The 22,679-nt window shown below is 36.0% G+C and overlaps 2 protein-coding genes across 2 annotated transcripts; both read left to right on the top strand.

Moving 5' to 3' along the window:
* Positions 1 to 1,218: 1,218 nt before the first annotated feature.
* On the top strand, positions 1,219 to 12,728 carry abcb6a (ATP binding cassette subfamily B member 6 (LAN blood group) a). Its single transcript, XM_084394436.1, has 20 exons — positions 1,219 to 1,452; positions 2,323 to 2,875; positions 4,408 to 4,545; positions 4,634 to 4,823; positions 5,437 to 5,529; positions 5,625 to 5,817; positions 6,034 to 6,155; positions 7,077 to 7,186; positions 7,336 to 7,401; positions 7,551 to 7,676; positions 8,760 to 8,836; positions 8,953 to 9,016; positions 9,098 to 9,183; positions 9,315 to 9,372; positions 9,928 to 10,032; positions 10,190 to 10,364; positions 10,560 to 10,672; positions 11,545 to 11,639; positions 12,214 to 12,282; positions 12,375 to 12,728. The coding sequence occupies exons 2-20, from the start codon at positions 2,360 to 2,362 to the stop codon at positions 12,538 to 12,540; spliced, it is 2,562 nt and encodes an 853-aa protein (XP_084250562.1). The 5' UTR covers positions 1,219 to 1,452; positions 2,323 to 2,359; the 3' UTR covers positions 12,541 to 12,728.
* Positions 12,729 to 14,607: 1,879 nt separating this feature from the next.
* On the top strand, positions 14,608 to 22,136 carry cnppd1 (cyclin Pas1/PHO80 domain containing 1). The gene is made up of 8 exons (XM_084401949.1): positions 14,608 to 14,787; positions 15,155 to 15,257; positions 15,932 to 16,013; positions 17,564 to 17,684; positions 17,791 to 17,919; positions 18,089 to 18,150; positions 18,491 to 18,608; positions 20,516 to 22,136. The coding sequence occupies exons 1-8, from the start codon at positions 14,725 to 14,727 to the stop codon at positions 21,122 to 21,124; spliced, it is 1,287 nt and encodes a 428-aa protein (XP_084258075.1). The 5' UTR covers positions 14,608 to 14,724; the 3' UTR covers positions 21,125 to 22,136.
* Positions 22,137 to 22,679: the final 543 nt, after the last annotated feature.

Genomic DNA, 22,679 nt, shown 5'->3' on the forward strand with positions numbered 1-22,679 from the left:
TATACAGGGTTGGAACAACATGAGGGTGAGTAAATGATGACAGACTTTATTTTTAATAAAGGATCAATTCAATTACCAGCAGAGGGCATCAAATTGACCTAAATTATATAAAAAAGAAAAATCTTAACAGAATCGCTCTGTGCTATCAACAGATATTATTTTAAATCACCAGCATTACCCTTAAACATGAATTACACAATGTTTAAAATAATAAGACATAAAAACATATGACATAAGAATGACCCCCCCCCCCCCACACACACACACACACACACACACTCACACACTCACACACACACACACACACACACACACACACACACACACATATATATAATGCAAATTACATAAAAATGTATTAATGATTAAAGTCCCCCGTCAATAATTTTATCCCCCAAACAAACAAAAAAACGTCATACCTTAAAATAGCTTGAATGTAACTCCACAACTTTGCTTCATTTAGTATATGCAGAACCATAAATATGCAAATGAGCCCCGCCTCCACTCACTCATACAGGCTCCTCTACAAGTCAGTGTATCAGAATGGTAACCATAATGCTTTTTATGTATCGATCACTACAACGTAAGACACATAATGATAATTAATTAATATCCTTTTGCTTGACTACTTTATTAAACAGCTATTAAAGTGTTGCTAATGTTACACAAACCATGTTCCCACTTTAAAAAGGTAGTTTGTGAGTAAGACGCTTTTTTTTTTTCACTGCAGTTTTAAGAAGAAAATACTCAGCAACGATGTTGACTTTGAAAGAATTTGCTCAAGGTTTGTCTTAAAGCATATTAAGAACACACTATAAATAAACAACATTAAAAACTTTAAATTATTGATTGAATTATTGAATAAATTATCTATTCAACTACTTTATTATTATTATGCAAAAGTCATATAAATTAATTGGTCAGAACCGTTGAAAAAAATATTTGTTTTTCTCTCTCTCTCAATACAACAGAGAATTGCAAAGACGCAACAGTATCTAAAAATGGCAGATTGGAAACATATGGGGTCCCTTTTGAATCCCATTCAAATCTTAGGATGTCTTTTGACTTTTTGTAGACATAAGAAAGAACATGGTGTTTTAAATGGATAAATCCCAAAATTTATTAATTTACAATAAACGGCATTATGAAAAATCAACGAGGGACTTTGATTGGACCATTCTTACTTGCGCTGAGAAAAGTCACATGTACCACGTGACTGCGTAATGAGGGCGCTAGGACCACGAGGCGTTTGTTTGCCCCGGTGTTATTTATTGTGTAATGGATGCTGGAGTTGAACTGCGTGAGTTTCTGACTGTAGTGTAAGGTCATATACAGCGACCACATACCATGACATGTTTTAGGAGCGCTAACATCATCATAATCCATCTGAGGGGGTAGTTATTCAAGGACGCACACCAAAGACTAGAAGGATCCCATTGACATTGGAAACAGGTTAGTTGATATTCTCACACTGGCCTTATAGTTCCCGTGGACGTGGTTTCACACGGTAATACTATGGTACTTTGGTATATGTGGTTATAAATAACAATTACAAAGAAGTGGAACTGTCATGTTCTTTGTACATGGTACAGTAGCATGTATTATGCATGCATGTTTTATCATGGTAGTGTATTAGTAAGTTGGTCACAACACATTCAAATAAACATAATAAAACAATGGTATTATATTATAATATAATGCATTATAATCTAAGGTATTACTATAATGTCTGGCTCATGAACATCCTCAACAATAAACCTTTCTTTTTAAATACGTATTATTATTTATTATGTTTAGTAAAATGAGAACATTTAATAATGTATAATAACAATATGTCATTTTAAAAATCAAGTTTTATTATCGTTGATGTTTTTGTACATGTATGGTAATACTTTGGTATTATTTTTAAGTACCTTGGGGTACCATATAAAAACCATGGTATATGACTATGTTAATCGTTCTATACCATAGTAGCAGTGTCTGGATTTGAAACTATCACTGTACCATGCAGTTATTTTAGTATTGTTGAGATACTATTACAATTACATTTTTTATAAAGTTTTAGTAATTTTGTTGTTGTTGTTGTTTTGTCATTTTTTTATATGTCTGTATAGTTTTTATTAATTTTTTATTTCCGTTTTATTTCCGTTTTATTTATTTTTGTACATACGTTTATATATATATATATATATATATATATATATATATATATATATATATATATATATCTGATACTGTCCCTGTATTATGGTCCTGCCACAGTATGTTTTTGTTGTAGGAAACACAAGTTTATTTGGTTCCTCACCATATAATTTTTTCCAGATTTTCTTTGTGTGGATCCATCATCATCATCATCATCATGGTGGAGATGAAGAGTTTCTGTGAAGCTGGAGTCTCCATGCAGAAGGTGTGGGTGGACGGCGGTCTGACTCTCTGCTTCTACTTCACCCTGGTGCCGTCCGTCCTCCTCACCCTCTTCTTCCTCTTCGGCACGTTTCTGTGTGTTTGGTACAGCCGCTACGGCACAGACATGGAGCCCAAGTTCATCCCTCGCTCTCGACTCTACCGGCTCCAAGTGGGCCTGTCGGTGCTGCTCGTCCTGCAGGCTCTGGGCTGGATGGTGTTTCGGATCGCTCGCAGCGGAGAGCTGCCGGGGTACGTGGTCCTGTACGGCTGTCTCTCCATGATGGGCTGGCTTTGGGCCGTGGCTCTGCTGCGTCTGGAGAGAAGGAGGGTTCTGGTGCGGGACAGAACCAGAGGACACAGTTCGGTACTGTTGCTGTACTGGGCCATAGCTTTTGCGGCTGAAAACCTGGCGTTTGTGTCGTGGATGAGCCCTCAGTGGTGGTGGACTCTGGAGACGTCCGATCAACAGGTACGTGTGTGATTGGTTAGGAATACATCACCAAATAATTATACATTATTAAACGATAAATAAGTTTAAAAATAAACTGTTGTGTAATAATAAATCTGTTAATTAAATGATTTGCATATGCTAAATTGTTGCAGTAATGTAAATAATTGGGCTTTTTTTTTTAACCTGTTTATCTACCACTAGGTGAAAGGTAATGGCAAACCTCTCATAAACACAACTCATATCGAGTTGCATCAAATTATGCACCAGATTTTAGTAGATTTTAGTGTTTTATATTGTACTATCATGTATGTCTGTAGCATATCCTTCGACACTGATGCCATTGTCCTGCCAAAAGTATTTGAAAGGGGTGGCAGATGTAGGAATGCTGCTCACACACCATGACTCAGCATTATGGTAATTTTGTGAAAGGATTTTTTATTTACAATTCATATTGAGTGACTCTACAATTCTTTGAATGACTCTGCAATTCTGTCAAGTTTTGGTCATTAATAATAACACAGTATTGTTGAGTCATTTTGTGCTTTTAAACAGTAGGCAGTGACAATATTGTTGAGTCATGGTCAGGTCTGGCTGCATTCCTTTTTTGGCCTCATTGACCACGCCCCAACCGTTTAGGTTTGACCAATCAGATAACAGTTTCTGTGACTCTCCATGAGGTAGCAGTTTTACTCTAGTCTTTACTCTAGTCTTGCTCTAAACTTTGAATGTTGAATGCAAAAGTTGATTGCATATATATATATAAAAAAAAGAAGCATGTTATAAAAATGGCCAACAATTTTGCCAGATTTAACTAAAAGAGCATTTACAAAAATTATTCCAGTTTTCAAATTTGTCTCTAAAAAAAAGTTTGCAAATATATATATATATATATATATATATATATATGATTTTATTAAATTTAATGTGATATATATATATTATTACATTAAATTTAATAAAATTGTTATTAATTTATTTGCCCCTTTTACAATATATAATATTTTATTAATACATCATCAATATTTATACATTATTAAACAATAAATACATTTACAAATAAAATATAACCCTTAAATAGACCTAAAACTTAAAATTAAGTCTAAATTTAAACATTTTAATATAGTTTATATTTAAAATATTGTATGTTTTTTGTATATGGTTTGCTTTAAATTTGGCTCCCCATGCTAATGATACAATTGTTTTTATTTGTAACTTATTAATTAGGGAAGACAAATTCAATAAGACACACTGGATAAATTGCAGTCAAATCCATGCCACCAAAAATAAAAATAATTTTATATAAAATATATAAATTATATAATTTTTATATAAAAAATATATTTTTTTAAAACCAAAGAAACCATAAATTCTAAAAACTCTGAAGTAATTTGTTTGCATGCTAACGACCAAACATCTCAAAATGTGAGACACATCATAGTGATGGTCTTTACTCTTTACACAATATCAGAGATATGTATGATATGATGGTAGCAGATACAAACAATAGCAAATAATAATCGCTTTATGCATATTGTTCATTGTGACTGCAGTTGGAGTTTGCTTTCTGGCTGGTGCGATACTTCAGCTCAGGTTTGCTGTTCCTGTTGGGCCTCAAAGCTCCAGGCTTGCCTCGCCGGCCGTACATGCTCCTGGTCAATGAAGACGAGCGAGATGTTGAGCACGGAGCAGTAAGACATTAGATGCACTCTGCTGTTGTCAAATCTGCATATACATCTTACTGTCATAACCATGAATCTCATTAATGCATCTTTTCAGCCTCTCTTGGGTAATTCTGACGAGAACCAGTCTACGTGGAAAGACTTTGGGCAGAAGGTGCGTCTGTTGGTGCCGTACATGTGGCCTAAGGGCAGTGCCGTGCTTCAGCTGCTGGTTCTGCTGTGTCTCGGGATGCTGGCCGTGGAACGCGTCATCAATGTGTTTGTGCCCATCTACTACAAGAACATAGGTGCAGAATAAGAGTCTTGTTCAGTCATGATTGCATTATTTATGAAATATAAGGGAAATTAATGTACGTTCGGGTCAGTAGCCCTTTCTTAGTCTTTTTGTCCACACTAGTGCGGGCTTTGCAACAAATTTCTGGAATTATATATTTAATATATGTGAATCACAAAACCAGTCACGAGTCGCACGGGTATATGTGTGGCAAAAGCCAACAATACATTGTATGGGTCAAAATGATCGATTTTTCTTTTATGCCAAAAATCATTAGGATATTAAGTAAAGATCATGTTCCATGAAGATATTTTGTAAATTTCCTACCGTAAATATATAAAACATATATTTTTGTGAGTGAATGCAGCACAATCGCGAACATAAATGGAGAACTTTAAAGGCGATTTTCTCAGTGTTTTGATTTTTTTTTGCACCTTCAGATTCCAGATGTGCAAATAGTTGAATCTCGGTCAAATATTGTCCTATCCTAACAAACCACACATCAATGGAAAGCTTATTTATTCAGCTTTCAGATGATGCATAAAGCTCAATTTCCACAAAATTGAGCCATGTGACTGGTTTTGTGGTCCAGGGTCACATATGTACATTATTAATCTCCTTTCCAGTGAACCAGCTGACAGATGGGAGCTCTTGGAAGACTCTGGCCACTACAGTGTGTATTTACGGGCTTCTGAAGTTCCTGCAGGGCGGTGGAGCTGGTGAGGGAACATCACCCAATTTAATGATATCTTTGTAGCGTGACGTGGAATATCAGTTTGATTCTGACCACAGTCTCATCTTCATCCGTCCGCAGGAGCGTCTGGGTTTGTGAGTAACATGCGTTCGTTCCTGTGGATTCGGGTGCAGCAGTACACTAACCGTGTGGTGCAGGTGCGTCTCTTCGCTCACCTGCACTCTCTGTCTCTGCGCTGGCACCTGGGCCGCCGCACCGGAGACGTCCTGAGAAGCATCGACAGAGGAACCTCCTCCATCAACAGCCTGCTGAGGTACAGCTTGAAAAATCATTTGAAATTTTGACATTAGCTTTAGATAAAATTGTGTCCTGATACCACAAACCTTCTTATCTCGAGGTGTTTGCATTTGGATGCAAGTATAAACAAGGTCAACTTTGCTTTATTAGTCTTGGATGAATACAGACTTCTGTACAGATGTGCTTTTACAGTAAAAGTGATCCCACTTTTTTATTTGGTTTATTTCAACAGCTACATCGTGTTCAGCATCTTACCCACCATGGCTGACATTATCATCGCCATTATCTATTTTATATCCAATTTCAATGCCTGGTTTGGCCTTATAGTCTTCGTTTGCATGGCCCTCTACCTCAGTGAGTATCTAACAGTGTGTATACATGAACACACACACACACACACACATTTGTCCTCCCTTACTGTTACTTACTGTAAGCACATAATAAAACAACATAGTTGACCACAGTGCTTATGTAAAAAATATGTTTTTAACTGTTTCTTAAAGTCATTCAGAGATGATGATTGTCTCAAATACGCTGGTAAACGTATACCATGCAGAGAATGATTGTCCCGTACCCAAAGATCTTGTTTCTTGAGTTTTGTTTTCTTACACTTATATTTCAAGTTACACCAGAAGAACTTGTCTAGCTGTTTCAGGTGATAATTACAATAATGGATGCGTCTGAAATAGAAATATACTGCCTACTAAGTGTAGTTTGTGAAACAGAATGCAGTATCCGTACATCTATGCTATATTAGATTAAGTTTTTTGTATATATTGGCAACTAAATGAAAAAAACTTAAGTTGAAATACTAAAATTACTTAAACTGAACACAAATTAATTAAAGCTAAATAGAAAAATATAAAAAAAAGACAAAAAAATCTAATTAAATAACTAAATAAAGGTTAATTAAACATTTTATAAATACTTAGTAATACTAAAATATTGTAATTCTGCAATTGGTGCACATTTATGACTTTGTAAATGTTATGTTTAAATTACAGTTGATATTACTTCTGGCTTATTCGTCACACTGAAAATGTAAGGTCAAGTAGTTTAGTGCATTGCATTGTGGGATACAGTGTGCTTTAGTGTGCTGCACAATTCAGCAAATTTAATTTGTATTCTGTGCAAATAGAAAATTCACACACTGTTAACACCATACGACAATCTGCAATCTGTGCAGTTTTGGTTCTCCTCGTCTCAGGAGTCACTAAAGACAGAAGAAGAGAAATACACCAGATCAGCATTTGATTGATTGACTGTCTCTTTCAGCTCTCACCATCGTTATCACTGAATGGAGAACTAAATACAGACGAGACATGAACACACAAGATAACAATGCCAAATCGAAAGCTGTGGACTCTTTATTGAACTTTGAGACGGTATGGTTTTGCTTTGTTCCCTCTTTGTTTGTCTAAGGTCGGTGTCTGAATATGTGTCGTAAAAAAATATAAATAAAATAGTGCTGTGCAATAAAATGCACGTAATGTGCATTTCATATGGTGTGATTGAATTATGATGTTGTCAACAGGTGAAATATTACAATGCAGAGCTTTATGAAGCGAGTCGCTTTGAGGATGCCATCTTGAAATATCAGGTAGTATTTTATTTATTTTTTTTAGATTGTTTTTTGACTTCTCTCCACGCCAGATTTGTTATAACGTGTATTTTATAGTTGATTGATTAATAGCTCACAGGAATAAATCATAAATATCACTTTCGTAATTATATTTGATTTTTGCTCAGGTGTCGGAATGGAAGACCAACGCGTCTCTGGCGTTTTTAAACCAAACGCAAAACCTCATCATCGGTTTGGGTCTTCTGACCGGATCTTTGCTCTGTGCGTACTTCGTGACCGAGGGAAAGTTTCAGGTACGAACAGTCAGGACAACTCATCATATCAGGCCACTGCCAGAAACTTCTGAATGGTTTAAAGTAGGAAAAAAAGATTTGAAACAAATAAAAAAGGAACATACATTTTTAAAGTAAGTAGTACTTTTATTCAGCAAGGATGCATTAAATTGACCAAAAGTCAATGTTGAGAAAAGATTTCAATTTCAAATAAATAATGTTTTTTATCTTTCTATTTATCTGTTAAGCCTGAAAAAAAAGTGTGATGGTTATAAATATATGTAAAAAAATATATATATTAAGCAGAACAACTGGTTTCTATGTAATATTTTTGAGTAGCAAATCATCATATTAGAATGATTTCTGAAGGATCATGTGACACTGAAGACTGGAGTAATGATGCTGAAAATTCAGCTTTGCATCACAGGAATAAACTACATTTTTAAATATATTAATCTACAAAACACAGTATTACAGTATTTGCATGCTGGACTTTAGATCAAATAAATGCAGTCTTTTTGAGCATAAGACCTCAAACTTTTGATTGCTAATGTACATTAATAAAATAGATCTGGCTTTAAAAAAATTAGTTCTGGCTTTAAAATCTGATTGGATTAGCAATCAGATTTTAAATTGCACACCTGTAAGACACATCAATTGAATTCCGTTTTAATGTTTCTTTCTTAAGCTTTTATTAAGATTTAAGACTAAAAGATTTTGATTAAAGTTTGAGATTGTGATTGAAATGCCAGTGTGGAATTTCCACTCCAGACTTACTCATGAGGATTTACATGCCTAATGTCAGAGTTTATAGAAAGCATATTTTATTGGCGTGTGGTGGGTTTAATGGCTTGAGAAAAAGTTATTAATCTAACAGTGGCAAAAAAAACAAAAAAGTGTAATGAAGTGCAGAATTGATTTTTTGTTTTTTTTAAATATTATTTTAATGTATTTTAATACATTTTAAAATAAAATAAGAAAACTTAAATAAAAACTTAAATAAAAAAGAACAAATTTTAAATACTTCAATTAAATATTAATATTTTGAATTTTTATTAATATAATTTTAATTGTATTAAATATTATTTCAATATTGTCTTCCAGGTTGGAGATTATGTGCTGTTTGGAACATACATCATCCAGCTCTACACTCCGCTCAACTGGTTTGGAACATACTACAGGTATGGAGATTTTTTTCGTCTTGGTTCATAGTTTATCGTCCGTTTATAGATCACTATTTATATGCGTTTTCAAAAGAACAAAGACGACAGTAAGCATGTATCTTTTCCTTGAACAGAATGATCCAGAACTCCTTCATCGACATGGAGAGCATGTTCAAGCTCTTCACTGAGGACGAGGAAGTGAGTGGAGGGTTTTCTTTGAAATTCAGTTCAGAGAAGCTTTTGAATAATTAATGACATGTTATTTGGGATTTTGTTTAGGTGAAGGATGACGTCAACGCAGGAAGCCTCTACTACAGACATGGGAAAGTAGATTTTGAGAATGTCTTCTTCAGCTACACGCAAGGGTAATTATGTATTTCTGTTATTCTTTATTATTCTTATTCTTATTCTTATTAGAGTAATTTATTTTACAAATGACCAGTATTCTCTCAATAATATGCAACTTTTATTTTATACAATGTGGATATTTTTGCAGCAAGGAAATTCTAAAAGACGTCTCTTTCACCGTACTTCCCGGACAGACGGTCGCACTTGTAAGTCTGCTCTGTTTTATACATCCTTTTATACACCAAGTCGTGCCGCTGTTAATGCCTTTTCTGCTTTGTCTCGGTATATACACTGCCGTTCAAAAGTTTGGGGTCGGTAAGATTGTTAAATTATTTTGAAAGTCTCTTATGCTCACCAAGTCTGCATCAAAAATACATTAAAACAGTAATATTGTGAAATATAATGTACAATATTCCTGTTATGACAAATTCCAAATTTTTTCAGCATCCTTCAGAAATCATTCTAATATGATGATTTGCTGCTCAAGAAATATTTCTTATGATTGTCAATGTTGAAAACAGTTAATATTTTTGTGGAAATTTATGTTTTTTTTTCTATTCTTTGAATAGAAATTTCAAAAGAACAACATTTATTTGAAATGGAAATCATTTGTAACAATATAAATGTCTTTACTGTCACTTTTGATCAACTTAAAGCATCCTTGCTGAAGTATTAATTTCTTAAAAAAATTAAACTGACCCCAAACTTTTGCCCGTGTGTGTGTGTGTGTGTGACTCATGACTGTTTGTATTTTTTTTCAGGTCGGACAGTCTGGATCCGGAAAGAGCACCATCATCCGTCTGCTTTTCCGTTTTTATGACGTTCAGGGCGGGTGTATAAAAATAGACGGTCAAGACATCTCAAAGGTGAACCTGCCATTGGCTTGTAATATATAAAAGGCACCCAAACCTGTCCCTACATGAGCATGTGGAGGGATATTTTGTCCTTTGTATCTTATGTTTCACATTTTTCCTGGGAAGCTGTTGTGCGCTGTGTTAATTCATACGTTTGGTTGTGTCTCAGGTGAAGCAGTCCTCTCTGCGCGCTCACATTGGGGTCGTCCCTCAGGACACCGTCCTGTTTAATGACAAAATCCGGGACAACATCCGTTACGGTCGAGTTGCTGCTACTGACCAGGAGGTGGAGGAGGCTGCGATTGCCGCTGACATCCATGACAAAATCATAACTTTCCCGGACGGTGAGAACCATTTTTGCCATTGAAAAAGTAGAATTAAACGTAAGCAATGAATATAAGTAGGGGGTCTGAAACACAGACCTTTATTAGTCATTGTGCAGAGCATCATTTCGTTTTTATGCCATCCATTCGGCTCATGTTGAGTCTAGATCATGTTTGAATTCATATTTGATATTCATAATTGTTTTATATTTGTAGGCTATGACACTCAGGTGGGCGAGAGGGGGCTGAAGTTGAGCGGAGGAGAGAAGCAGAGAGTCGCCATCGCTCGCACCATCCTCAAAGCGCCTCAGATCATCCTCCTCGATGAGGTACGTCACCAGTGCATTATGGGAGAATACATACACAGTCGTTTTAGGATGAGGGAATTATCCCAGTTTTGCATGTTGTTTTTTATGATTTCTTGTTGGGAGATTTTTTTTTTAAACTTGTTTTAGCAAGTTTAGGTTCAAAAGTTTTTTTTTTATATTAGTTTTATTACCAGTAATACTGTTATTCAGCAAAGACACATTAATTTGACAAAATGTGTCAGTAAAAATATTTATGTTTCAAAAGATTTCTATTTCAAATAAATTCAGTTTTTTTTTTTATTCATCAAAGAATCCTAAACAAAAATTGATCATGGTTTCCACAAAAATATTAAGCAGCACAACTGTTTTCAACATTGATAATAATCAGAAATGTTTCTTGAGCAGCAAATCAGCATATTAGAATGATTTCTGAAGGATCATGTGACACTGAAGACTGGAGTAATGATGCTGAAAATTCAGCTTTGCATCACAGGAATAAATTACATTTTAAAATATATTGAAATAGAAAACAGTCATTTCAATTGTAATCATATTTCACAGTATTTTTGATCAAATAACTGCAGCCTTGGTAAGCAAAAGAGACTTCTTTCAAATACATTAAACAAATTGAATCCCAAAATGTTTAATGTTAGTGTGTCAAAAAGAAAAAAACAGCAACAAATTCACAGTAGTGAAGAATTCTGAACCAATGAAATTTCAGTGGATGAAGCTACTCAGCTTTACCGGACAGAAACAGAACAAGCAACCAATAATAAGTCATTTTATGATTAGAAGAAAAAAAACTTTTTGGTTAGGACCAGTTTTCTGTTCAGTATTCAAGTATTTTTATAATTTTTTTATCATGGACTAATTTTCTCATCCTCTACCAATAGGCCACGTCTGCTCTAGACACACAGACTGAGCGAAATATCCAGGCATCGCTGGCTAAAGTCTGCACCAACAGAACCACCATTGTGGTGGCACACAGGTAAACACATGATTAAAAATGATTAATGAGAGTGTGATGTTTTAACGTGCAGTGAATGTTGAACAACAATAATCCGGCGCCTTAAGAGAGTTAAGAGAGTTTTTTTATCAAATCAACTCCCATCAATTATCACAGTTAAAGCATAATTCATAAACCGTGATATTAAGGTCTTTTATACATTACAGGATTTCTTATTGTATAACGCTATAGCCCCTTTCACACAGCGCTTTGATCCCGGGAAATTGTCGTAAAATTGCTAGAGTGCCTTCTGTGTGAACGCAAACACGTCCCGGGATTGATGCCGGGATCGATTCCTGGCATGGGGACCTAGTACCAATGCCGGGATCAGTCCCGGAACGCGCCCTGTGTGAACAAAAGCCAATGCCGTGAGGGGTGTGTCGTAGTGATAACTTAATAACCACGTGTCTTTACGGGATCTTTACTGGATGTGTGTGAACACACTCACAGATTCTGGAAAATCACTGGCAGTATGAATAAAAAAAATCAAAATCAAACGATCCCGGGACACATCTCTGTGTGAAAGGGGCTTAACTCTGATGTGCATCTATTGTAGACTGTCGACTATCATTGGAGCCGACATGATTCTTGTGCTTCGTGATGGGCAGATTGCGGAGAGAGGAAGGTGAGTTTACGCACTAGTACGCTGAACACAAAGTCCGACTCGCTAATACATGAACTATGCGGTTTAAAGTCCAGCATTCTTGCTTGTCGTAGGCATGAGGAGCTGTTGGCGAAGGGAGGGCTGTACTCTGACATGTGGATGAAACAGCAGCAGGTGCAGGATTCAGACTCCGCCTCTGACAGCGAGACGAAAGACAGGAAATCAGAGAAACTACAGCCACAAACATCCACTACAGGAACAGGACACAAGGGACACTAGATACGTGATGGGACCTGGGTTTAAGCTCGCCCAATGCTGTTGTGGTATATTAGATTTATAATTATTTATTTGTATACATTTCTTATGTTTTTGCCAGTTCTCAAAAGTGCCCCATTTTGCTTAAGGATTTATGTATAAGATATTGAAGTCCTTAAAGTTTTTTTTTTTTTATATATATATATATATATATATATATATATATATATATATATATATATATATATATATATATATATATATATATATTTCTTTGCATTCACTTTCCACTCATTTTATTCTAAGTGCATTTATTATCTTAAATAATATGGCCATCAATGAGAGAAGACTGACAGAGTTATTGTACATTGCATAAATCCCTCCATATCTATAACTTTAGGCAATACATTGCTGACACCTTATTATGATGAATGTACATTCTGTTATTTAAATGAATTTCTGTGGTTGCATTGATTCGATGATGCTTCCGATTTGCTGTTCTTTTTAAGAGGAAAACTGCTTGTTGTTGTAAATATGCTCATATTCTTTGAGGCTTTATTTAATTTGAAAATGGATAATTATCTTTCTGGTGCCATCAGTAGATGCTAATAATGCTGACATTTGTAATCATTGAACATTGAAATCATTGACATTGAATCAAGCTCTGATTCAATTTGAATGTAGGACTAATTTTTAAGCAAAAGGGAAAAACACTCGTCAATCAATTTTAATGTTAATTTCTGACATTATGCACATTCGTCTGACTTTTTTTTTTTACTGTCTTTATGATCGTTTGTGTGGTTAAAGATCATATTTTCTTATGCTGTGTGTGTGGAGTGGTACTTAGGTGCAATAGATTGCTGTACTGTACAACTTCAGTTCATCAAAGGGACAAAGGAGATCACTCACTTTATAGCATTTTGACTAAACTCAGGGGACAAGGTTGCAGTGAGCCATTGTGATGTGTTTTTAGTCATGGAAAAAGGAAAATAGCCTTGTATAAAGTAATTCAGTTGTGACTGGCTAAAGTCTAAAAAATTGTGTGTGTTTTATTGTACAATAAAGTTAGAGACTTGCATATGTTCATAGTAATGTTTATTCTACTTACTGATAATCCATTATTCTGTGCATCATTCTCTGTATTGTACATTAAATTCAAATACGTGTAGTCCCTTTATATTTTGTTTACAAATTAAAATACCCATTTTATGTACATTATATATATACACACACACACATAAACATACATAAATACGTGTGTGTGTGTGTTTGTTTAATTATTGGTATGGTTATTGATCTCAAGTGCTGATCATGGGCGTTTTGGGATTAGTTTGTTTACACAATATATGAAAATGTAAAGAAATGTGGAATACAAAGTTATTTATTTGGATCAAAAAAGAGCACCTACAGAAATGTAACAACAGTTCTGCCAGTTATCATAAATATCACCAATCACAGGTGTATATGATTTGCTGAAACCTACGGCTCGTGATATGAAATACCTTACGTGATTGGACGCTTGACTGAGTGAGGCGAACATTGAATGCGAAGCATGAAGAACTTCATGAAGCTTTTGCCATAATAGGACCTCTATGAATAGGACAGGTAAACTCATAATACCGATCTAGAAAAAACTTGGAAAAGTAACACACACACACACACACAAATGCTTCTTTCCTCTAGTGGGCGCTTTACGGCCAAAAAGACGAAATACTCCACTCAAATCTATTTCTACATTGAATAAAACATATTTTAAATATATTACTCCGCATGTGAATTACTTGACATATAAATTAAATTTACTTTCGCAATCTGAAATACAATTATTTTAAAAACGCCTCAGCGAGTAATCATAAACGACAGCGATTGGTCGGTGTTTCGTGATAGATAACACCGAGGAGCGTTAATAGCCTTTGAATACAATTTCACACAAAAATATTCACTGCACCTGACATAATTAGAAACCATAAATATGTTTGACCCAACTTCCGTCCACTAAAAGTCCCGCCCCTGTCAGAACCACACTAACTAACTGCTGTTTACGCTCCTTTACTCTATTTCTACACAGCTGAGCGCATTGACTTGCGTAACTGTGATTGTGAATTCGCTGCAACGTATCTGTCGCGGTAGAGATAGGGCGCCTCCACGACGCCTTTCTTCGGCCTTTCTGTGTTTTCAGCCCCTTTAAATGAACGTTGGAGGCCCAAAATGGATTTTGGCGATTTGTTTGATGAGCGGACGTTCACCTTTTCTGACTTTCAAGAGTTTACGGTCAGTATCTTTAATGTTTTTGTTCCGGTTGCGCTGCTTTGGCGGGTGACCGAGAAACTCACGCGGAACTGACTGATACAAGAACTTGTGTATTTAATAATGTCCTTCCTTCATTTAATGCCCAGAATATTTGACTGAAAGAAAATGATTACTCGTATATACAGCAAATGTCTCCTTTTTTAGTACTGTAAGACAGTAACTTTTTGCTGTGAGTATTCTAACTGTTAGTTCGAGGCTTCATAATGGGCCCAATGTTTAGGTGTGAAGAAACTCGCACACCCGTAACGTTACTTATGTTATTGCTTTAATGATGCTAAGACATATATCTGACATTTTAACATGTTTTGCATTCTGTCATCCTGATCAGTTCCTGCCTAGACACGAGCATTGGTCAGAGAGAGTAAGGAAACGACTGTATTATGGTCTTGATTCTGACAGCCCGTTGGATGCTTTATCTTGTCCCATGACAGGTGAGTTAACTAGTAAAACTAGTGCAGACTACAGTAGTCAACATTTGAAGTGGATCAAAAAAGGTTCCTCAAAGTTGTCCTAAGACAAGAACGGGTATTGTTCAAAATGCATGTATAACTTTGCTGAAAGGTTTTGATCCACTTCAAATGTTGACTACTGTAGTAGTTTGCACTGTTGTTGCATTTTTGTACAACTAATGCAATGTCATTTAAGTTGTCTTCTTCACTTAACTGCTTGTTTTGTCTCCTGTGTTTACGTGGAATATTTCTTGAAACATTTTGAAGTTACGTAATATTTTAATCTAATGATTTAAATTAAATAATTGTAGATTTTTTTTACTGTTATGTGCATGATGTTGTTTAAATGTTTAAGTGATTTAACTATAAGATGATGATTATTATTTTAATAATTAAGTATATTTTTTATTAAGACGTAATTATTTGTACTCCTATTTACAATTCTAACTATTTTATTTGAAGTCTAAAATTGCATACAGGGGAACATTTTACTCATATTTGTACTTGGTCTTTGCATGAAATTGATTGGGGTCAAGCAAAGTTTGTATATCATTGCATTCCTAGATTTGGCCATGTTTGGATACTTTTTAACATACATATTCTATAGCCTACATATGATGGATACACTTAACTCATAATAATTGTATTTCCACTAGATATTGCTGTGGAACTGCTCCAGAAATCTGCCCCAAGTCCCATAAGGAAACTTCACAAGAAATACGCTGCACATGTGGCCAGGTAGGATTACCTCATTACAATACATGCTGTATATTAGGGCTGTGCGAGTAATCAAAATTGATTTTCGATTTCAATTTGGGCTTCCAACGATTATGAAAACAAGATAATCGAGGTAAAACGATTATTGTGCCACTGCCGTATTCCGTCCAGCACACCTTCCTTTCCTTCACAGCGGTGCGCTTTCATTCCTCCCTAAAAGTTAACATCCAAATAAGTGAGTGTTGTAAAATGCAGTCTACTGTTGCTAAACTGCGGGATCATGTGTTTGATATTAAACACAGTGTTATTAAAAGCGCATTAAGCTGCAAAAGAGACACTGTTCTTTTGTCTTAAAGGAGAACTCCGGTCAATTTTAACATTGAGCTCATTTTGTTGTACATTTGGAGTGCTGTCAGTACAGAGAACAACGACAAAAATCGGTGTTGCCTACACAGAGTTATCCTCGTTTTAAAATTTGCACCCTGTTGACTTCAATGGGGCAAGTTTTAAACCTGCTTTTAGCCTCTTAACATCCTTGATGTGTCATTACAAGTGCACAGGTCATGTGAGTGATTCCTTCGGAGTGAACGCGGGTGAATCTGACTGCAGTAGATGTGAAAGATATGAATAAAAATGATGTTTATTCAGCCAGCGCACATACCTGTATTTACATCCTGTTTTCGGTCGAAGTCCACAGTAATCGATTGTCGAGTTCACGCGCATAGGTTTAGTACCTTTGATCACGCACGTGAACTCGACAATCGACTACTGTGGACTTCGACCGTAAACAGGATGTAAATACAGGTATGTGCGCTGGCTGAATAAACATCATTTTTATTCATATCTTTCACATCTACTGCAGTCAGATTCACCCGCGTTCACCCCGAAGGAATCACTCACATGACCTGTGCACTTGTAATGACACATCAAGGATGTCAAGAGGCTAAAAGCAGGTTTAAAACTTGCCCCATTGAAGTCAACAGGGTGCAAATTTTAAAACGAGGATAACACGGTGTAGGCAACACCGATTTTTGTCGTTGTTCTCTGTACTGACAGCACTCCAAATGTACAAAAAAATGAGCTCAATGTTAAAATTGACCGGAGTTCTCCTTTAAGTTATTGTACACAGTTGAGAAAGAAAACGCGCGTGTAACAGTATATTGGATCCGTGCATTAGGTCTTAAAGTGACAGCAGCCTAATAATCCTGCTGCAGTCTGTCTTTAATGATAATTAAACAACAAATGACAAAGGAAAATCTTGACTGAATAACTTAAGTAGCTTTAATAAGGTTAATCTATATTTAATATGTACAGTAAGACTGCAGTGTTATTTAAGGCTATTACTTATCTGAATACCTCTGTTAGTACATCTTCCTGATAAACTTAAGTTATTTGTCCATTTTTTTAGCTGAAGTTAAAAATTTTCACTGATATTAAAACTTACTCATCATACGAAATAAGATCATATCGCCTGCAAATAATCATGATAATTATTTTTGCCACAATCGAGCAGCCCTACTGTATGTTAAATATTCACTGGAACAATATCAAACCCTTTTTTTGCGTTACAGGGAAGCATGTATATCTCCTTGCGCTATGATGTTGGCCTTGATATACATTGAAAGACTGCGACACAGAAACCCCGAATACCTGCAACAGATCTCATCCTCAGACCTCTTTTTGATATCCATGGTATGCACATCCAAGCGTTTTTATTAGCTGGTTCACTATTCTGGTCAATTTCAATGATGCTGTGGGTGATAATCATATTTCTCTGAATTTCTTCCGTCGTCTCCAGATGGTTGCCAGTAAATATTTGTATGATGAAGGAGAAGAGGAGGAGGTTTTCAACGATGAATGGGGTACTGCGGCCAAGCTGGATGTTCAGACTGTCAACACTCTAGAGATGAACTTCCTCAATGCGATCGTAAGCGTGACTTTCCAAAGAACCACAGCTATTTAAAGTCGTTTGGCTTGTTTTGTCCTTTTATGTAGACAGAGTATGAATTTTTAAGGCTAATACTGGACTAGGTTTCATTGCTGGTTGTGATTTTTCTATTGAAATTGATTTGAAACAAGATCTTTCACATTTACAGGACTGGAACCTCTTCACCGAGCCCAGTGACTTCTTTAAAGTCCTCAGTAAGGTGGAAACCAGGTTGGTTAACATGCACTTACTGCGTCGTACATCTAATATTATCCTTATATGCTTTGAGTGAACAACCCTACTGGCCTTTAAGAGGTCACAGCATTTTTGTTCTTTTCAAAAGATCACAGACAATTTTAGATGGCATGACCTGTTTTAATAGCTTTTACTGGGCAGTGGCTCCCTTGGGCTTAATGCACCTGCCCTTTTTTTAGTCTAATCTGTTTTGTCAGAGTGATTTTGAGTAGCAGTGCATTTAAGTTCTGAGTCATGTGCTCATTTTGTTGTTACAATGTTATTATGAGTTCCAATGTAAAAAGATCAAATATTTTAATGTGCTTTGTCCCTGCAGCATTGCGGAGCGGCAAGGTATGAAGCGAGGCTGGTTCACTTACACGGATCTCTGCGTCCTGTTGGAGCAAACCAATTGGAGGGAAGCCCTATCAGCCATCTACCAGCACTTTACCAAGGTGAACAATCATAGCTAAACCCATATGAGCTAATAAATGCACCAAAAAAGTAGCTCGTATAATATGTGCACTTGTATTCCAAGTCATCTAAAGCCTGAAAATCTTCCCCATATTTGCACTCAAATCCCATTTGATTCAAATTTGGCACATCAAGACTGTTTTGACATCAGTGATATTTCACAATGGGGCAAGAGAGAAGATTTGGAGCAAATACCTGCTTAAATTTTGGTCTGTTCCTCACGCTAAAGCAATTGTATGGCTTAAGAAACAATATTTGTAATCGTCTTTAATTAGAGGCTGCACAATTTGAGGAGAAAAAAATCCAATTATGGATTTTCGATTTTTCGCATTAAAAATTGTGCTTTTTAAAGTGTTTACTGTGCATGTTTTTTTAGGGTGGCACAATTTGGACAAAAATTTATTTATATATCAATGTGACTAAAATAATATATATATATATACTGTATAATACCACAATTTTTACAACTAAATTATTAAACAAAATAATAAATATTAGGCTACTACTGTAATATTTCACTGTAAAATAAAATGAGTATTTAAGAAAAAATATATTATGCTAAAAATAATTATAAAATTACAATACTAATACAGACCCTTTCCAAAAAATTAGAATATCATGGAAAAGTTTATTTATTTCCATAATTCCATTCAAAACGTTAAACTTCCATAGTTTATAGATTCAGGGCGCACAACTTAAACGATTTCAAGTATTTAGTTGTTTATTTGTACATAATTTTGGCTTCCAGCTCATAAAACCCACAGAAACAGGATTTCAAAAAATTTTAATATTACATGAAATCACACAGTAATTACACAGTGATACCATGGTCATTGAACCAGGTTTTGGTTCTTTTGGCAGTGTGGGCAGGTGCAAATCCTGCTGGAAAATGAAGGAAGCATGAAGTGCTCTGAAAATGTCCTGGTAGACGGCTGCGTTGACTCTGGATTTAATAAAGCACAGTGGACCAAAGTCCTCTTTTCTGATGAGAGCAAATTTTGCATCTCATTTGGAAACCAAGGTCCCAGAGTCTGGAGGAAGAATGGAGAGGCACACAATCCAAGATGCTTGAAGTCCAGTGTGAAGTTTCCACAGTCTGTGTTGGTCATCGGCTGGTGTTGGTCCACTGTGCTGTCCACTCAACGCAGCCGTCTGCCAGGACATTTTCAGAGCACTTCATGCTTCCTTCAGCAGACAAGCTTTATGGAGATGCTGACTTCATTTTCCAGCAGGATTTGCACCTGCCCACACTGCCAAAAGAACCAAAACCTGGTTCAATGACCATGGTATCACTGTGTGATTTCATGTAATATTCAAAAAAATCCTGTTTTCGTGGGTTTTATGAGCTGGAAGCCCAAATTATGTACAAATAAACAACTAAATACTTGAAATCCTTTAAGTTGTGGGCCCTGAATCTATAATCTATGGAAGTTTAACGTTTTGAATGGAATTATGGAAATAAATAAACTTTTCCATGATATTCAAATTTTTTGGAAAGGGTCTGTATGTATGGCTGTAATTTCTTCGATTTCAAACGTTAAACCATTGAACTTTAATTTTGGTTGTAATCCGTTGGGAGCCCTTAAAGTGCTTCTCATCATTATCAGTTTGAAAAGATGGTGTGTTTCTTGTTTTCAAATGCATGTTATAAGCAACCCAAACTCTCAGCACTCGTAGAGTTCATGTGGAGCAACATTAACTGCATACCGAGCCACTGAAAACATTGCGTGTGAATGAACACAGTGCCACACTTCACTCTAAAACTATATTTGTTCACACCCTTTGCGATGTGATAACCACACCAAGCTATATCACGCTTATGCTTTAATTTTGTTTAACTGTGCAGCCCTATCTTTAATCAGTTATTGTGTTCTTTGTCTCCCTTCAGATTACCTGTATGTTGGGTCTCCTGTACTTGACTAGCGTAGCCGGTCTCATCGCTTCTTCCGCTGTCATCCACCAGCTCAGCCGTCTTCCCAATACCAGCCACACTTACTTGGACCCGATTAAGCACACGTCCATTCAGACACCAGCGGTCCTTCCCGACACTCGGCCAACCTTAAACCTCGACTGCTGTGTCCTGACCAACGACAGCTTGAATCCGCGGCCCACCGTCGTGCCAGAGCAGCTGGTTCCTACCTCTTCATCCTATCAGAACATGGTGCTCTGCCTCTGGGGCTCCATCCTCTCTACTTTTTCCTACTCGAACCCCTCGTTGGACATCCAGCCACAAGACTGTTTGGTATCCGAAGTGATCTGTCACGGTCACGCGGGCGGTTTCCCCCAATTCGCAATGGCTCGCAATGGCTCGACGACTCTTTCCTCGCCGTGGTATGCCCGTCTCACAGCACATTGGCTCGGGTTAGGTCAGTTTAGCATAGGCCTGATGTTTCCAGACCCCCATGTTAGCTCAATGCCACCTTTTCAAAGACACCCATGTTGCCCAGAGACTTCTTTGCCATTTGGGAAATTGCCATCTCTTCTAATGCCCGGTTAGATGAGTCTTAGAGCAAAATAAAACCAGCTAAGTTTACATACGCAGTCAACTCCCTAGGTTTTCCTTGTTGTAAATGAACCAGTGATATAGGTTGGTTATAACCGGGTTGTGGTGGGATAGTATGTTGGAGAGAGGGTAGTGAGGAGGTTTGGCATATGCTAATCGACAGTGAATTTTGACGTGTGTGATGCAGTGAGTGCACACTAATGCAGTATGAACGAACAGGCTTTCTTTTCTTTTCCGGCGGACGGGTCTCTTTTCTTTACTTTTCCTTTTTTTTTTTTTTTGCTGTTACATGAAACCTCCAAAGCACCCACACAAAAATAATGCTTCGTAGTTACATAAGGTTACATAAGTTCACAAAAGGGTCTGCTCTCATGCCGGAAGTGCGTACTCTTGCTGTGAGTAGTTTGTTTGGGTGAGGACGGAGGGCTGTATTGTTATGAAGTTTCTTCCTGTGAAAGCCTTTATTTTCAAGTTGGGGAAAGTGTTTGATTTAAGCCTGGTTTTGTTCACTTGGTTTCAGAGACGGCTGGTAGAAGACAAGCAAAAAGGGATCAGTTTTACAATGTCAGTTATACAATTTAGTTGAAGATAGATCTAAGATTTCTAATGTTCAGATAGTTGATGCCATACATCATCCACAAAGCATCATAGAATGCAACCGTTTTGTAAAAAAAACCTCTGTATTTTGATATCCTAAAGTAATAACATATTGGAATTGCTGAACGGGCTAATTCAATAGATTTATTTGGGTTCATTGCTTGACTTTAAGTTTAATTTGGCTTTATTTTATGTTCTTTAAATGTAATAAAGTAAATTATATATTATTAGGGCTTGGGCATAAAAATGCACCATTTAACACCTGATTTAGTGATCTTTTACATATCCACCATAATTTGGACTATTTTCATGACTTATATTTTCTGTCCCATTTTGTACATTTTGTATAGAAATTATAAAAGAGCATATAGCTGCAACAATGGAAGTAATAAAAAAACATCTTAATCTCAATCCTGGTTTGTATGTCTTTTTATTATTGTTATTTATATTTATTTTTGTGGAATAGAAAATGTTTTAAGCATGGATTTGTCGCTTTATACTAAACGGTTATAATTTTTCACTTCAGAGACTTTGGGGGCATGATTTAATTGCTGTATTTTTTCCCCAATCATTTTATACATTTGTAGATAGATAGATAGATAGATAGATAGATAGATAGATAGACAGACAAAATGATCAATACTTTTAAATTTAGTACATGAAACTGAAGTTTTCTCATTCTTTAAAAGTAGGGATGCACCGATATGAAAATTTCTGCCTATATGGGTAATTCTCTATATTTGAAAGCCGATAACCGATATTGATGATTGTTGTTGTTGATACTTTATTGATCCTTTACAGGAAACTGCATTGTCACGGCAGCTTCAACACACAAAGATACAGCACCACACTTAACAAACAAGTCACTTCCAACTCTACCGATCTACAATATACAAATTAAAAAAAGAGTTAATACATAACAAAAATAAATAGTCTACTGAGTCTCATCTAT

This window comes from Rutilus rutilus (genome assembly GCF_951802725.1).
Source record: "Rutilus rutilus genome assembly, chromosome: 2".
Taxonomy (NCBI): Eukaryota; Metazoa; Chordata; class Actinopteri; order Cypriniformes; family Leuciscidae; genus Rutilus; species Rutilus rutilus.

Bases quoted from the DNA above. Each gene is read 5' to 3' on its own strand.
- abcb6a (XM_084394436.1), top strand. From the start codon at position 2,360: ATGGTGGAGATGAAGAGTTTCTGTGAAGCTGGAGTCTCCATGCAGAAG. The intron at 10,033-10,189 runs GTGAACCTGCCA...GTTGTGTCTCAG, and splicing joins ACGGTCAAGACATCTCAAAG to GTGAAGCAGTCCTCTCTGCG. The intron at 12,283-12,374 runs GTGAGTTTACGC...TGCTTGTCGTAG, and splicing joins CAGATTGCGGAGAGAGGAAG to GCATGAGGAGCTGTTGGCGA.
- cnppd1 (XM_084401949.1), top strand. From the start codon at position 14,725: ATGGATTTTGGCGATTTGTTTGATGAGCGGACGTTCACCTTTTCTGAC. The intron at 16,014-17,563 runs GTAGGATTACCT...TTTGCGTTACAG, and splicing joins TACGCTGCACATGTGGCCAG to GGAAGCATGTATATCTCCTT. The intron at 17,685-17,790 runs GTATGCACATCC...CGTCGTCTCCAG, and splicing joins ACCTCTTTTTGATATCCATG to ATGGTTGCCAGTAAATATTT.